This window comes from Corylus avellana, chromosome ca7, assembly GCF_901000735.1.
Source record: "Corylus avellana chromosome ca7, CavTom2PMs-1.0".
NCBI classification, from domain to species: Eukaryota; Viridiplantae; Streptophyta; class Magnoliopsida; order Fagales; family Betulaceae; genus Corylus; species Corylus avellana.
The window spans coordinates 4,821,171-4,838,517 of NC_081547.1; the positions used below are offsets into that span (position 1 = coordinate 4,821,171).

Here is a 17,347-nt window from a genome sequence, read left to right on the forward strand (position 1 = left end):
AATAAATAGATAAGTGTTTCCACTTTAAAAGGCAAATATTTATTCTAAAATGTCTCCAAAAAAAAATTGTTTTGTACCAAGAGTAAAACAAATTTTTAACATTTTAATGAGAACAAAAAATTGAAAATTACATAATCCCTAAACTATTTTTTTTTTCCACATTAAAAAAAAAAGAAACTAGGAAAACTGTTTTCCATTTTTGTCACCGCAATACAATAATTTCATCTTCTTTGCAATCTCCCACCTCAATAACCATGGTCCCATTATTCTTGGACGGCAAGATCCTGCAACAGTTTCTTCTCGGAGGCTGATCAAAGCACAAAGAGCAAAAATCCAATTTATTAATTACAATTATGATGTTATGATTACAAACTAAATTCACAACTTCAATTGTACTAACTACAATCTTTTGAAGAATTATGACGTTGAATAGAACATGTGGGAAACAACACTCTTTATCGTGGATGAAATGAAAAATTACAATATAGGTATTTCACAAACAAGTATCTAATATAATCTCATATTTCCTTATTATAGCTGATAATTATCCCTTAATTCCTTTTTAAGATGATATACATTAAGTTACAAGAACTCAAGAAAAAATAACTCAACTAACAGGAACTCAAGTGACAAGAACTCAAACTCAAGTAACTACGCGCAATGAATCTAATCTCATATACATTTTTCCGAATAAATTCTCATATTTTTTTTTTTAAGATTAATGTTATTATTGACTTGACAATGTCAATGGTTAGTTTGATAGTGATGAGATATTGACGTGGTTATATTATTATTCTTATTATTTATTTATTTTTTTTAAGTTCATGATGCTGCTTGGATTCCACTTTATAATCAGAATATTTTTTTAAAAAAAAGTAGAGGTTTAAAAAAATTAAATCTAGGGTAAATACGTTTTTAAATCAAAGACATGCCTTTTTTCTCTTTTTTTTTTTTAAAAAAAAAGTAAAAAAATAAAAAGATGTCATTCACTAAGAAAGATGATTTAGGATACATTTTTCTTTTAAACTAGACTAGAATAACTTCTTTTATTTTTTATTTTTATTTTTTTATTTGATATATTGATCTTACAATGTATCATGTATGTTAAACATATGTCAATTTAATAAATTGAAACAAATTTCTTCTGTCGACTAATTTAATCATGCCATAAACCACAATTGAAACATAAAATCAAGATAAAGGAAAAAAATAAAATAAAACTATTACCTTATCCCATAAATATGGGTTGGGCTTCTTGTAGACCTCCACTCTATCAATTTGTGAAGGATCGGCCTTTATCCAGCTACACCTCATACGTGGTATTCGATGCGACGAATACTCAGTAACCGTTTTATCTATTTGTGAATTATATGTAGCATTGGAAATGAAATACACAAAAGGTTTTTGACAGCGTTTCAGGTTGACGGGACGAGTGTTGAACGGATAGCCAGTATAGCCAGCCTTGGGGTACCAGTTGTAAAAGGTCCTCGACGGCCTTTCCATCTCTCGAGCGTAGATAGTGCCTCGAAATATTTGAACTGTGTAGCCCCATGAAACCGATATAGTCCATCTTCGATCCTGGTCGTAGCATATGGATTGTTGCATAAGCCCAGCCGAGTCATGCTCCGATGGGAGCTTGAGCTGCTCTAGAGCCTGGACTCGGTTCATATTTGGGAAAATGGGCTCAACCAAGTCTAGGTGGTGGAGAGACACCAAGGGGGCGATTGGGTGTGCCGCAAGGAGGCCGAATACGTTGCCATACACATCATACTAATCATTCAAATACACCGGTGATAGTTGAAGTCAATGGGGTGAAAAAGAAAAAGAAATAGAAGTCAATGAGGAGAGTCTTACCTACAATTTGACAATAGCAATAGAAGAGTCTTGCCTACAATTGACAAAAAATTTGCAAGTAACATGTAATCTCTACATAATGATTGAAGTAACATGCATTATTGTTATATTAAGCAACTAACAAAGTTGTCCTCTTTTGAAGGATTTCTGTCTGTTCCAATAGTGTCAAAAATAGTCATTTTGAATACATGTGGCTTTAACATGAAAGAGAATTTTTTATTCAATTTATTTCATAAACTTCATCTTCCATCAAAAGCTTTGACCCATTATGCATATTTTGTTCGGGTCGAAACATGAGTATAATTACATAGGTCAATCCTAATTTGACAAGTTTAATTGAACAGGTCACACCTTCAACCCAAACATAATAATTTCGTATTGAATTATTGTCACATTTGACAGCCCTAAATGTCGTGTGTATTGAATTTGGATAGTGTTGAACCATATATGTTATTATATAGGTTAATGAAAACTAATACAAATAATACAATTTGAGTATCTGACATCGAAACAACCTTAGTCGAATGAAAACTAATACAATTTGAGTAAACCTAGATTACAATAATACTAGACACCCAAAAAAAAAAAGAAAAAAAAACAACAACAACAACAACAAATACTAACCTGGTGAAATCCTTTTTCTATGGTGAGAGGAACACCAAGCTCGGCCATGCAAGCCTGAATCCGATCATCCGACCCGTACAAATGCGGGTACCTCTGTATACACATATCCTGCATTTTCTCAAGCGCCTTTGCCAATGGATAGCTTATAGCAATCCCACCACCACCATACGCCATATTATATGAAAAATGTATGTTCTGCAAATGGCTCTCAGACAAGCTCCCTATATAATAGTAATAATTATGGTCGTATTTCTGCAAAACCCTGACTAAATTATCAGGAAAAAAAACTGTGTCATCGTCCCCCATCACAAACCACCTCACATCCTCCATGCCCAGCCTCAATGTCTCCGATATTATGCGCGATATTCGTATTGCGGACCTATCGCCTTCTGAATTGTTGTACTTGAACTGGGAAGTGTCGCCGGAGATCTTCAAAGGCGGCAGATTTTTTTCATCGGCTCCGGCTTCGACTTTCTCGTCTAACCAAACGAATCCTCGCGTTTCATTGGGTCTCCACCATTGCTGGATGTAGCTTTTCCGTTTGCTCCATTGCTTGCCTGAGGCCGCGACGCCAAAAACTATGTGGGAGAGGTTTGTTTTGTCTGGGGATTTAGGCTTTGGCCGACTGGGTATTTCGAATTGGACAAACTCAGATTGGTGAGGATTAGCGGTATAGGAATACGGATGATACACAAAAGCTACAGCGTAAAAGATGCAGACAAGAAAAACCAAGAAAACAAAGTAGGGCATTGGCTTTGAAAGAGACCCTTCGGTGGATAACTTTTCTGAATCTTTTGCATTGCTTTTCATGGTGTTGCAGGTTAAAGGGTTTCTGGGATGGGAGGGAGAAAACAAAGAAGAAGCCTAATTTTATTGAGTTCTGTGAAGCCAAAGAAACAGAGTCCCTCTAAAACAGAACTCCATTGAGTCTTTTGAGTTAATCTTTCTAGTTTGTCCAGTATAGAAGTACTGGAGTTTTTAGAATTAAGAGTATGTGAATTACAATTTAATCCCTAATTAATTAATCTCAAAAGTCAGATTTTATCTTAATTATCATACTATTAATCAAAAGTCAGATTTTATCTTAATTATCATACTATTAATGAACTGCTAGTGTCTTATAAATGATTTTATACAAAAGATGGAGCATCAATAGTAGCACTGAGCACTCACTCCACAATTGACATGGGACAAGTGTACCTACAACCTTAAAAGACACTTGTTGCGAGTTTATAAATGAAGAGAATGAAAAAAAAAAAAATAAAAAGGAAAAAAAATTATTTAGCTGTTAATTCATTCTATTTAGACAAGTGTCACGGTTCTTCTGAGTGTTTTTTTGTGGTCTCCTAATTCTACTTGCATATTGTTTTCTAAAAGAAAATACAGAGACCAGTGGGGTAAATTTTGGGAAATACTAGATGTTCTTATGGTTTTAGGTAGATATTATTTATTTATTTTTAAATCAAAAAAGATACTATCCCTTATTTATCTTACCTAATTTTAAAAAAATAATATCCATTTAAGATCAGGTGAACATCCGGAAAACATTAAGAAAACAACTAACATTTCCAATAAGTTTATTTTGTTTTGTTTTGTTTTTAAATATCTACTTAGGATCAGGAGAATAACACGAGAAACCGTATTATTCCTCTTTTTATGTATGTATCTTTTGTTGTTAGTTTTGTCTTTTGTGGGACAAGAAAAAAAAAATTACTCTATTAATTAAGGAAATTATTGATTTTTTTTCAATTGAGAAAGTCCGTAAAATAATAGATGGAGCATGTCAACTCAGTACTATGTGTACGAAATGAATGTCATAAGGTAAAAAAGCGTTTATCTATAATCAATTGATAATTTTTCCAATCTTGGATCCTACTAATTAACCCACGGCATCCGACGGTCATTAAAGAATGTGATCCTAAGAAAAACGGATTGAAATCTCATTGAATTCCTTTTAAATTTGAAATTCTCAAATTCAGAAAATTTAAGTCGTTCATCTCATCTAATCATCTAAAATAAATAATGTTTCAGCATTTAATGAGAAAACATGACTTATTAAATTCATTGAAGATAACTTGTTCATTAAAAACATGGCTTATTTTAAATGCTTAGATGAAATAAACGACTGGAATTTATGAATTTGAGAATCTCAAATTTAAAGAGAATTTTAAGGGATCTCAATCCAAAGAGAACGTGTTCCTCACTTAGACTTTGTCTCAAACTTTATTATAGACAAAGTTTTTTGGGTTACATTTATATAATTATATTTTAACGTATGAATAGATCAACATATCTATTTTTAATTTTTTGATAAGATTAACAGAATTTAAATTATATGACACGTTTTTTAAAAATAGATATTATTTAATAGAGTTGTTAGACTTTTATTTTTTTTATTTTTTTTATGCATTCCTTATTAAATTTTATTGGTTTAATAGAATTGTTTGATACAATTTTATCGCTTTATTTCTTTATTATTTATGATTAGGATCTCTTATAATTTTTAAAAAAATTATAGATTCTCAAATTATACAATTTAGGAAGTTTATAGGCACTAAAACACTTGAAAAGTGCCAAGTATTAAAAATGTAACATATCATAATTGATAATTAAATATATTTTCATTAAGTTTTTGCTCTTTATATTATATATAAAAATAAAAAGTTAAAGAGCAAAAAATATATCTTTAAATTTGAAGAACAAGCATATACAAGTAACAAAAGTAAAGAGAAAACTTTTTAGAGAATAAAATTCTTTCAAACTATCTCCATACTATGCCACCTTTTAAATAGGTTCGATACTTAGAAACAGCTTAAATTGTGTAATTTAAAAATTTATGATTTAAAAAAATTATAAAAAAATCTGATACATGTTAAATACTCGACTCTCATTATACTCTTATTTAATTGGGCTGTTTTTTTTTTAACTATTTAATTAAGCTTAATTTAATAGTTTATGGACACAGGCACATCATAATTGAGTAAGGCCTTGTTTGGTAAAAGGATTGAAGTTGGCCTAGATATTATTCATCACCATTTCCCAAAAAAATAACATCAAAACATTCTAATTTTTTCACTTTTTATATCAAATTATTCACTTTTTATTATTATTCAAATAAAAAAATCACTACAAAACAAAATTTTTTCACTTTTTTCATACTACTTTTTCATTTTTTTTATACCAAATATTCTTTTTTTTTTTCAATTCAATTTACAGTACAGTGTCTAATCCAATCCATTTACCAAATACCACCTAAATATCTTCCTAATATGATCCTCGCGCTATTCTCCATGGGGCTCTAAGAAATCTCATTCGCGTAGTAATCCCAAAAGTAAAGCGTAGCAGGTCAGTAACTCTAAATTCCATCTTGCTCAGGAACAAAAAAGAAGTCTAAATTCCGTTTTGTTTAAGCTCTGTTTGGATGCCGAGAAAACGCGTGAATTCCAAAATAATCGAAAGTACATTGAACTAGAAATCTCGGTATATATATAATTTTCTTTTTTGGTGTGTTCTTTCTTTTTTAGCTGATCTAGAACTAGCGACTGTATTAGTTTGATTGAGCTGTTCACGTTCTGGAATCAAATGCGAAGGCAAACATTGGCTCCAAAGTTCTGTTTTCTTTTCCCTTTCTTCATTTTCTCAGCATCCGAACAGGGTTTTAACCGTTTAGGGTTTATGTCTATAGGTGTTTAGTCTTCGTTGTTATGGTTTGAATGTCTGAATTATAGTCTGAATCTTGTTGTATATAGAGTTAAGTTTTTTGGTATATTCTTTCCTTCATTTCCTTCATGTTTCTTCATCATTGTTGGGGCTTGGATACTGGTATTTATAACACCTAAATCTGGTTATAGATAGCGGAAAATAGTTTGCTGAATTAACTTTTGCTGATACTGGTATTTCTTCTTCATTGGATTTCTGATAGCGGAAAATAGTTTGCTGGATTAATTTTTGCACATTGTAAATGTGCAGATTCAGATTCCATTATAAGTTCTTGATTTCAGTTTGGTCCTTGACAGTTCGTGTATATATAATTTCAGAACTGTCTCTGTAAACTTCTCCGATGTACCAAGTGGCTATGATGGCTGGAGTAAGGTTTTCCACTTTAAGATCGCTGCATAACCCAGTCAATCCTTTTTCGAAAAGGCACTCATTTCAGTCATACAACTCTGATATGAAACTGGTGAACTATGATAATCAGATTTATATCAGACCATTGCATGCTTTTGTGAATCGCAATTACCACTCAAAAGAATCAGAGTCTCCTGAAACTTTTACAGTTATCCGTTCTAGAGCACTAGGTTCCCAGTCTCTTCCTTATACTCGATGTTACAACAACAAACCCATAGCTGCATTTTCACCTACCCTGTCGAATTTGCACTACCGAAGTAATAGTCCTCTTATTTTGATCAGCCCCTTCTCAAATCAACGGTCATATTCATCATCTTTTGGTGGCAAAGCTGATAAAGCTGGGGATCCAGGAGTTCCAGCTGCTACTGGTGCAAGCGGAGTAGACACTAGTGACAGTGGTGTTCCTGGAAGTGAATATGTTAATACAGTTAAGGATGTTTGGCAGAGTATAGTGGATATGACAACTTATATTGGGCAAAAGGCTAAAGAAGTTTCTGATGAACTGACCCCCTATGTTCATCAGTTGCTTGATTCTCATCCCCAAGTGAAAAATGTTGTTATTCCAGTTGGTAGTACTTTGGCTGGTACTATATTGGCTTGGGTGGTTATGCCTAGGCTTTTGAGGAGATTTCACAAATATGCCACACAAGGTCCTGCTGCTTTACTATCTGGAAGGCTGCCTGGGGAGCAAATTTCATATGAGAAAAGTATTTGGGGTGCTTTGGAAGATCCAGTGCGATATCTAATTACCTTCATGGCTTTTTCACAGATGTTAGTGGTTCCAAGTTCAACATATGCCTCTTTATAATATATTTTTTATTTTCATTTTGTATCATGTTTTCTGTTGTCTTGCACAATCATGATGACTTTGATTTGCAGTGCTGTGATGGTTGCACCAACCACTATAGCATCGCAGTACCTTGCACAGGCATGGAGGGGTGCAGTTATTCTTTCGTTTGTATGGTTTTTACAACGGTGGAAAACGAATATGTTTGCTCGTGCACTGATGGGTCATTGGTTAGTGGGGCTTGATAGGGATGTGCTACTCACTTTAGACAAACTTTCATCTGTTGGTCTATTCACGATTGGTTTAATGGCTTTAGCTGAGGCATGTGGGGTTGCTGTGCAATCTGTTCTGACTGTTGGTGGAATCGGAGGTGAGTGTTAGCTGCCAATCTCTTTTTGGATTACCTTACATTCCAAGAGAACAAGCTGTATAAGAGCACATGTTAGCTGCCAATCTGGTATGCTCTTTGCCTCCATTTCATAAATGATGATCTGGAGGATCTTATTGCGGAAAAAGAAAAGTTCAGAATAAAGTAAACTTCAATTTTTTAATGCTGTTTCTTTTATGTCTCTTATACTTGATTGTTCAGTTCTTTGGAAATGCTAGAGCTAGCTCCCAATGTGTATATTGTAATCTTCTGGTTTTGTGGCACCCCTTTTTTTGGTTCTGATTAGTAAGTTACACAGGTACTTAGTAGGTTGTGAACCCATGACCTTAACCCTTCACCCAATTATTAAGGCGAGAGGACGTGCCATTTAAGCTAGTACTCATTGGTCTTTTGTGATACTATTTCTTTCTCCACCTCTGATGTATTGCAGCCATTACTGCAATCTAATTGGCTAGTTTTTGATGCTTGACGTCGCATGGAAAACTTAACCTTGTGATTGCTGTCTGTGATAGGCCTCGGTGTTCCAGCTTACTATAAAATAGAATAGAGGAGAAAAAGAAGGATTTTTTCACGTGTGATGCATTAATATTTCTTCGCTCTCTAATCAGTTAGTTAAATCACATATAGTATTTAGTCCTTACAAATTGTTGGATGTGCCTCTTCTCTTACCTGCCTCTTTGTATTGAAAAAAAAAAAAATCTTGGTATGGTAATAGTTGTGCCATCTTGTTTAGGGGTTGCATATTATAAAAGTACTTTCAGGCCTTTTCCAGTATTTCTTAAAATCTAACTTCTATGTCCTTGTATCTTTATGCAGGTGTTGCTACTGCTTTTGCTGCCAAAGACATCCTTGGGAATGTACTCAGCGGGTTATCTCTGCAGTTTTCAAGGCCATTTTCACTAGGAGATACAATAAAAGTATGTTGAACATCTTCTGTTCTTAGGATTGATCTCATTTAATTTATTTTAGATGGGCAAAATGTTTGCTGTGATTTTAGTAAGAAACATGCCTTGGCTCTAATCAATCTTTCTTAATTAGCATAACCATAATGCAACGAGGAAATTATTCTAGTTGTCCACTTAAATACTGTGTCTGCTTAAAACAAAAGTTCCCAGGTTGTCAGGATCTTATATTTTTGAACAAGTGATAGCTAAAATGATTTATTTAGACAATTTTTTTTTGGTGACTGCCTTCCAACTGTCTGTTTTTGATGCATCGGAGTAATAGCATGGTTCAGCTCTTGGTTGGCTACATATTGACCATGGAATTTGTGTTATAGAGAATAGTTCTGAAATTATCGCTTAATGGCTAATCCATCATATGAGAAATAAGGATCTACTATTGGCCTGGTTTTTATTGTTCATTTGGTCATCACATTCTTTGCAGATGGAAAATATGTAAAGGCAATCCATAGAAGTAATGTTTTTCTCTCATTTAGTCTGAAAAGTGGAAGAGAATCAATACTTTTGACACATTTATTATGAACTCAACAAGCTTGGGAAAGTCTGGAAACTTGAATGATATATCCATTATTATCTTTTCTCTATTTTGAAATATACATTTTCCTTCAATTTATTACAGGCTGGTAATGTAGAAGGTCAAGTGGTGGATATGGGACTTACTAGCACATCGCTATTGAATGCTGAGAAGTTTCCAGTCATTGTTCCAAATTCACTGTTTTCCAGTCAGGTAGGTGCTCTTTCTCTCTCTCTCTCTCTCCCCCTCTTCTTTCTTTTTTCTCTGCAACTTATCAATTGCATCAGCAGCAGACCGTACATGCACGGGCAGATATCATACTGAAATCCATTAATCGCACTAATCTTTAGCTTTGCTGAATCATCTAAGTGGACCATTTCACAATACGCTGTTCAATGCCATATAGTGCTAGTGCATCCATGATTTGGATCCAACACTGAAATTGAGGTGCTTCCTCAAGTTATTCCATACTAATTTTGGTTAATCTATTTTAGTTGTAATTTCCGTGCAGAGTCTGCTAATCTTTTGAGCATTTTTACTTGCCACATTGGGGGTATTTTTCTGGAGGAAGAATGACTTTGAATGCCTACTAGTATTTAACACGTAATCTGGCTTGAGATCAAATAAGTGGTTTACAAATTACTTGGCCATTACTGTTGGAAGTGATTCGGTGACTGCTTTTAGTTTAAAAGTAACTATCAAAAATTTTATTTATTGTTTTCTGGAAATCACATTTGTAGTTGCTAAATCTTTATAATGACTGATGTTCTTAATGAAGATTCCTTATATACGGGGAAAATATCCCCTATTGTTCTATTTCTATGTATAGCAATTCTTTTGATTTCCTGAACAATGCATTTGGTCAAGATTATTAAAGCAAACCCTGCAAAGTTCATACATTTGTGATTGCAAGAGTTGGAAAAAAAGGAGAAGATCAAGTGATATAGTAGTATTTTGTACAGTATCATGTGGAAATGTTACGTACTTGTTCGAATTTTTGCCGTTATAGGTACTATCAGAGATATGCTAATATGTTGTATTAAAATGTTTATTAATTATATTGATTGTGCTCATATGTATACATTCACATCACAATACTTCACTGAGGCAAAAATCTCTGACAGTCATTATGATATGCATACAATTATTTGGGTAACTTGCCTGTAAATATTTGATGGGTCCATTGTCTACCTAAGTTGCATTTAGTGCTTGATCAATCACTTGCATGCATTCATTTTTAGATGTCTTGCACATAATAGTGGTTATCTTCAGGCCTGAAAAGAATTAGTGATGTACTCTCTCTCCCTGTCTCCCTCTCTCCCTCTCTCACACAAACACTCACACAGGTCCTTGTGTGTACTGTGATACATGCAAAGTAAGACCGCAAAGTAGTAGTTCCTAGGAAGTAGCATTCATTGTTATCATTTAGAAAGTGCTTCTTATTTGTCTGCACTATTCATTATTTTCATTTAGAAAGTGGTTCTTATTGATCTTCTCTAGTGAATAACCTTGTACACAGTTTATTGGCTGGGAGAAATCTTAGCATCCGTCTTGTAAAATTTGTAGGTGATTGTGAACAAGTCACGTGCCCAATGGCGTGCCATGGTGACCAAAATCCCCGTGCAAGTTGATGATTTGAACAAGATTCCCCTTATCTCAAACGATATAAAGAGTATGCTAAGATCAAACCCAAGAGTCTTCCTGGGAAAGGAGGTCCCTTACTGTTTCCTCTCTCGAATAGAAAGTTCTTATGCTGAATTAACTCTTGGATGTAATCTCACACATATGGTAAATTTTGTTCCCCTCTCCCTCTTTTTGGGACGAATTCTTTTTTCAGTAATATGTTCTTTCATCTTCTTTTCCTTGAAGCTTTGATTACAATGCCTAATACTTGGATACATCTCCCTTCCTAATAATTTTACCATGTTTCAATATTCATTTATTGTTTTATGTATGTATGTATGTTTGACTAATAATACCTGGTTAAAACTTTTGTTTGTATACAGAGCAAAGATGAGTTATACTCCACAGAAGAAGATATTCTGCTGCGATCAGCCCAGATAATTAAGAAGCATGGTGCTACATTGGGCAGCTCCTCGCAAGATATGACCCGTGGGTGATATGGCAAATGAAAATAATTATGTGGTGGTTGGACGGTTAACTTGTCTGCATCTGCTACATTTACCTGACAAACATGAATTCAAAAGATCTGAAAATATGAGTCGTGAATCGTGATGTATAGTTTTTTTTTTTCTTCCCTTTTTTTATATTGAGTGTCATGATTGAATGCCTTTTGTGTTTAGTATAGCGCTGTTCGTTTAAAATGAATTTTGAAAAGTGGATGACATTCTATCGATGTGATGCATTACTGGCTCAAAGCTCACAAAATTGGATACTTGGACTTTGTCACATGATTTTTTTGACTCGAGGAATTTTTGTTTAAATTTCCATTTTTTATTAATATTTGAGTCTTATGCATCCCCTCCCTCCCTAAAGCAAAATTCGATTTTTAAGTTACAAATTGGATCAAAAGCAGCGATCACCACATTGCATGGTTACCATTAGGTTCATTGCCCTGGAAAGCTTGAGCAGTGAAAATGGTCGCAGTTGGTGATGTCAAGTTACCCGCAACAGAGACCCCCAAGAAGATGGCTAACAGAAATATATTTGTAAGGATTCTTACAATTGCTTTCACAGTATGGTATCTTCATCGTTGATTTTAAAAATCAAGTATAGATTTAACATCTATGATTGTGAATGCATTATTTAACAGGCTCTTTAGCATTATTATATGCCACAGGTCCTATATTCTTGAATAATCTTGAGCACAGTGTGAAATGAATGGCCAATTATCCATTTGGCATTCAGCGTTAGCTTGGATAGGAGCAAGTTGCAGCTGGATCAAGAGCACTTCCTTCTTCCTAGACAGTAGAGTTAGAATCGGGAATTGAAGGCCCACCCTAATGGAATATCCTCGAAAAGCAAGCCTCATCTGCACCATTATCTAGTATCTACAAAAGCCCCTTCGTCTTTCATGGATCGGAGCCCTCAGTGCGTTAGTCTTCGAGATGTTAAATTCGTGACAGCGCTCTGCCAAAAGCTCGTCTCCCATTCGTGAGCGCCATGCGCCGCCCTCCCAACCGTGGTGGCCATGCCGTGGACCACTCTACCCCCTTAAGCACCAATTTTGGCCATGCGAACCAAGGCAACGAAAATGATCAGGATCCCCTCGAATTAGAGGGGATCTTCAATTATCTCCGATCACCAATTTGGACCGTTCATTTTCATCCAACTGTTCAGATTGGTCCACTAAAATAACATAATAAACTATTATTTTAATTAAAAAAATTAAAAAAAAAAAAGAGAGAAAAATGGGGTGGATCGGCCATCCCAAAGGCCAAACTCATTTTATTAAAAAAAATTAAAATTTTTTTAGCCCTAGGGCTGGACCAGCCCAAGGGCAAAGGCCACCCCTCTCAACAATAGGGGTGGCCCATTTCTTTTTATTATTATTATTATTTTAATTTTGATTTATTTTTTTTAAAATTTAAATAATAATTTGTTTTTTTATTTTAGTTGACCAATCTAGACCGTTAGATAAAAATGAACAGTCCAAATTAATGATTAGAGATAATTGGAGATCTCCTCTAATTCGAAGGGATCTTGATCCAGCAACGAAATAGAAGAAAGGTGAAAAAGCGAGATACAATTAACGAACTCTATAATCACTAGGTGGGAACCACGCAGGCTTCAACGTTTGGCTATTTGTTTTTTTGGGACATCTATTCATGCCGCCCAAATAAACGAGACTCATTTATCATTTCACATCAATTGCTTATGTTATATGCATATATAATATAATATATACCAAGAAAACTCTAACAGCTGGGTTGCCTCCACATGCAAGCAATTGTCTGTGGCTGTCACTATCCTAAGCGTGCCATGATGATATATGGATACGGATTAATATTCCGTCTCCACCAACAAGTATGTTCATCCACCAAGAAATTACCGACCAAAGAGGAAAAACACCAAGAAATTGTTCATTGAATGAGACAATCTGATCAATATTTAAAAACGAGTGGACTCATCACTCATGCATGTGAGTTGCACTTTCACACACACAGAGAGAAGGCCCTACCAGATGGAATTTTGTTTGGACGTTTTTGGTTCAAAAAATGGTCTCGTGAGTGAATAAATTACTCGTGAAGGGTCTCGAGCCTGCAGCACAGCACAGCACAGAAGTTTTCTAGAGTGGAGCCCATGGAAACCGCAACTCAGTGGGTTGTTTTGCCGAATCCCGTTGGTGCATAAAGTGGGTGGGTCGACAATGGGATTTGAAACCAACATATTCTAATTCTATTTGAGATAAAAGAGTGATATATCTGCTGCACTCATTTCTCTTTTTTCCGTGATATTCTCTTGCTTGAAAATAAATATTTGACTTCTCATTCCATTACCGAAAGATAACATAACATCGTTATCTTTCATTATCTCGCATTATCGGTTATACTACAAAAACCACCATTCATGCTTTCCCATTTCTTAGTTGAGGAGAGCCAATAACAATCTTGTCCACAAGTAATGTAAGTGAAATTATTTTTCAACACTCCCTTCACGTGTAGGCCAGTATTTTTTCTAATTCTTGTCACGGGATAAATAGTGTGAGCCTCATTCATCCTGTGGTAAACTTTGATACAATGAAGAAATTTGTGGACATAACTTATCTCACAAAACTAGTTTAATAAGAGAGAGTTGTTCACTCTTTATAAATATGCCTAAAATCTTGTCCACAAACAATGAAAGATTATTCCTCAATACTCTTATCGTTGTGGCTCTAGAATTTCTCTCATTTTTTTTACAAGAATTACCTTTATGAACAAACCTTGTCTGCTACGAGCCTACAACCTATAACTTTGGTGGTTGAAGATTTTTTTTGTGGTTTGAATGATGATAAATAAGGAAAGGAATAAAATATATTTAGGTTCATAGTTTATAGAAAACTCTCAAAAAACAATGAAATGCCACCTCAGCTTTTTTTGATTGCCGTAGGCCATTAGGGTTTATTTAGGCAAGGAGGAATTAATAGAGGTTGTTAAGTCAAGTCGGTTTAGAATTAAAAAACTCAGCTGTTTCCTCGTTCACAAGCTTTAGGGTTCCAAGGGATCGTATTGCATCATACGATCTTATCCGAATGAGCTTTTTATGAAACTACGAATGAGGCTCTCGAGTTTTAGTACTAGAACCTGATGCATCATCTCGTTCAAACAAATTTCGAACAAAATTCTCAGATTTTTGTATGGAAACTTGATGTACAACTTCGTTCGAAATGGCTTCAAACGAGATTGCAAACGAAGTCGAACTTCAAATCTTGCATTTCAACTTTGCTTAAACACATGACCCAACCCAAGTTACATGTTTTCGCAAACACTAAAAACTTCACGGACTCTTATTTTATTTTTCTTTTGTCTTGTAATGGTTGGGTAGGACTGCATGTGTTAGGCCAGGCCCCCTCGATCTTGTTTTTGTTGTTGTGCTTATGCACATAATCCTTTGTTATTATTAGATCTTGATTAAAACAAAGATAATTAGAGAATCATGAGGTTTGTATAGCTGGGCCCCAAACAATCAAGGGGAGTTGATGATTGTTTGGAGTATATTATAATCATAGGAAAAATTAAAAATGAGATGGGGACAATTTCACAGCATGACAGCCTTGGGGGCCCACCAATTTTTCACCCGTGAAGTGGGTCGGCTAAAGTGGACCTGGTGGTGCTAAGATTGCTCACGAGAGATGCGAATCCCAATAAAGTGGAGGGGGCCCTACTAACTACTTTTCAACCGAATGGTCCAACGGGCAGCAACAGCAACATCAACGACCCTCTCCTTCCTACAACATCATCATCCAAAAAATAAAATAAATTTAAAAGAAAAACCTGTTTGATTATCTTATCTTCTTCTTTTTCTTTTTCTTTTTTTTTTAACCAAAAAGTAAAATAAATGCATCTTGGTAATTAATTAAAGTAAAATGAATTTAAATTGTTAGCCATTTGTATGATATTAATATTAATGAGACATGGGATATTCGTACATATCCAATAAGTTATGGTAATCATGATTGTAGAGGTAATAGTTTGGTCATAACTCATAGGAGAAGGGACGGCAATAATGGTGGAATATGGTGACCCTGGTGAGTTCAATTAAAAGTTCTGTTGTAAACTTGTAGCTTAGTAAAGCAATTTATTTAGACAGATGAGTCTCGTATACATCTGCTCTATCATAATGTGATGTCCAATCTAAACAAATTGTTGAAAATCTTAATTAGTGTAGGGGTGTTACTATCGAACTAAAACCGAGATGAGATCTTTCTTTGGGAGCTAATGGGTAATGAAATTGGGTTGAATTTCAATGGTGTGTATATATATGTTGCCACATAATATGTTGAATATGTTATTGTGTCATTTAAAATATTTAAATGAAAATAAAATTTAGATTATGAAAATGGATCCTCCTTATTTAAATGGAAAATTATAAGTCTTATTCCTCAAAGGCGGAAGATTTTTATTAGTCTTATTCCTAAAGAAAGGTATCAAATCTATGAGAGGAAAAGGCGGAACGATGATTCGAACTAGTGACCTCCGCTTTATGAAGCGTTTCTCCCAACTGATTGAGCTACTCCTTATAGACAAGATTCAATTGAACACATCATTAATAGAACCTTCCAATTATTATAAAAAATAAAAAATAAAAACTAACAACTAATATATCTTATTCCAAACCTTAGATATATAGAAAGACTCATAACCCCAACTCTTAAATCCTAAAACTTAAGAAACTTTCTTTCTTTGTTCTTTCAAATGACAAAAGTTAATTAAGGATACTTTTGGTTGTATAATAATTGATTATTGTAATCTCTAATGTTAAATAGAAAATCACCTTCAAAATTAATTAGAAATAAAAAGAGGGAGAAAATTAAGGAGCATCATCCATCCTTGAAACGTGTTTTCAAGAAGAGCAGTCAAAAAAGAATTAATGAGAGTAATTAATAAGAGTTATTGAAGAATGGATAATGTCATGCAAGAGCAAGAGACTCACTTAACATTAACTACATTTTTCACCAACTTTAATTGTGGGTAATTGTAAACACTCTTTCTAACCGTCACTCTTTATGCAGTTTGCTCATGTGAGTCTTTGCTTTAATTTATATATGAAAAAATAGAAATAATGACTAAAACCATAATTATAATTTCTTATTTCTTATTTTCAAAATAACACCTGAACTTTCCATTATAAATACTTCATTTGCCTTGGCATACCACCAAACATATTCCCATTTTCCTTCTCCCTCAATGGAGTTCTACAGGAGAGGTCCCATAAGAGCTCAAGTAAACCTCCAAACCCCTTAACTTTCTGCTCTTCATTTACAAAGATTTTAAGGAAACTGATTTTCTGGGTTTGGCTGTCTGAAAGTCGTTTTAAAGGGTTTCACTTCATAACCAAAATCGAGCGCTAAATATCAATCCCATTATGTTTTTACAGGTGAGCAAGGAAGTTGCAGTGCTTGTTGTGGTGGCGTTGCTGAGTATAGGAGGAGGTGAGAGCAGAAAAGGTAGGATTCTGGTGGATGAGTCCATTGAGTACACAGCTATAAACTGCAGAGGCCACAGTGCATCCCTGACGGATTTTGGTGGTGTTGGTGATGGGAAGACGTCAAACACAAAGGCGATTCAGGCTGCAATCGATCATCTAAGCCAGTATGCATCGGACGGCGGAGCTCAGCTATATGTTCCTGCCGGAAAATGGTTGACTGGGAGCTTCAGCCTCACCAGCCACTTCACTCTCTATCTCCACAAGGATGCTGTTCTCCTTGCTTCCCAGGTTTTTTTTTTTTTATTCGTCTTTTTCTTTTTAAAGGGGGGAAATTTCACTTACGGCGTCTCCGTATAAGCGGTTTTGCCATCATGATCCCAAAGTTTAAAAGTTTAGAATTTAATTTTACCAATTTTTCTGTTAAAATGCTCAAAATGCATCTTTTTTAATATATATATATATATAAGAAATGAAAATTCTAATTAAAAAAAAAAAAAAAA

At 34.5% G+C, this 17,347-nt stretch overlaps 3 protein-coding genes across 5 annotated transcripts in view; 2 read left to right on the forward strand and 1 right to left on the reverse strand.

The window, feature by feature from the left end:
- Nucleotides 1–202: 202 nt before the first annotated feature.
- On the reverse strand, nucleotides 203–3,288 carry LOC132186592 (uncharacterized). Its single transcript, XM_059600572.1, has 3 exons — nucleotides 2,479–3,288; nucleotides 1,228–1,770; nucleotides 203–307 (listed from the first exon to the last, which is right to left on the reverse strand). The coding sequence occupies exons 1-3, from the start codon at nucleotides 3,286–3,288 to the stop codon at nucleotides 203–205; spliced, it is 1,458 nt and encodes a 485-aa protein (XP_059456555.1).
- Nucleotides 3,289–5,737: 2,449 nt separating this feature from the next.
- On the forward strand, nucleotides 5,738–11,666 carry LOC132186850 (mechanosensitive ion channel protein 1, mitochondrial). 3 transcript variants are annotated; one of them, XM_059600946.1, is made up of 7 exons: nucleotides 5,738–5,823; nucleotides 6,448–7,377; nucleotides 7,486–7,763; nucleotides 8,598–8,698; nucleotides 9,363–9,470; nucleotides 10,824–11,045; nucleotides 11,264–11,666. In XM_059600946.1, the coding sequence occupies exons 2-7, from the start codon at nucleotides 6,539–6,541 to the stop codon at nucleotides 11,375–11,377; spliced, it is 1,662 nt and encodes a 553-aa protein (XP_059456929.1). In that variant the 5' UTR covers nucleotides 5,738–5,823; nucleotides 6,448–6,538; the 3' UTR covers nucleotides 11,378–11,666. The 3 variants fall into 3 exon arrangements, with proteins under 3 accessions (XP_059456929.1, XP_059456932.1, XP_059456930.1); XM_059600949.1 differs by having other exon boundaries at nucleotides 10,824–10,970; XM_059600947.1 differs by having other exon boundaries at nucleotides 6,516–7,377.
- A 4,873-nt stretch (nucleotides 11,667–16,539) lies between these two features.
- Nucleotides 16,540–17,347, forward strand: part of LOC132188599 (probable polygalacturonase) — a 3,095-nt gene continuing 2,287 nt past the window's right edge. Inside the window, exons 1-2 of the mRNA XM_059603107.1 lie at nucleotides 16,540–16,642; nucleotides 16,797–17,135. Of these exons, the coding sequence (XP_059459090.1) occupies nucleotides 16,607–16,642; nucleotides 16,797–17,135 (375 nt within the window). The 5' untranslated portion in view covers nucleotides 16,540–16,606. The remainder of the gene's footprint in view (nucleotides 16,643–16,796; nucleotides 17,136–17,347) is intronic.

Bases quoted from the DNA above. Each gene is read 5' to 3' on its own strand.
- LOC132186592 (XM_059600572.1), bottom strand. From the start codon at position 3,288: ATGAAAAGCAATGCAAAAGATTCAGAAAAGTTATCCACCGAAGGGTCT. The intron at 1,771-2,478 runs GTTAGTATTTGT...TTGAATGATTAG, and splicing joins TAGAAAAAGGATTTCACCAG to TATGATGTGTATGGCAACGT. The intron at 308-1,227 runs GTAATAGTTTTA...TGCTTTGATCAG, and splicing joins ACCCATATTTATGGGATAAG to CCTCCGAGAAGAAACTGTTG.
- LOC132186850 (XM_059600946.1), top strand. From the start codon at position 6,539: ATGTACCAAGTGGCTATGATGGCTGGAGTAAGGTTTTCCACTTTAAGA. The intron at 7,378-7,485 runs GTTAGTGGTTCC...TTTGATTTGCAG, and splicing joins TTCATGGCTTTTTCACAGAT to TGCTGTGATGGTTGCACCAA. The intron at 9,471-10,823 runs GTAGGTGCTCTT...TAAAATTTGTAG, and splicing joins ATTCACTGTTTTCCAGTCAG to GTGATTGTGAACAAGTCACG.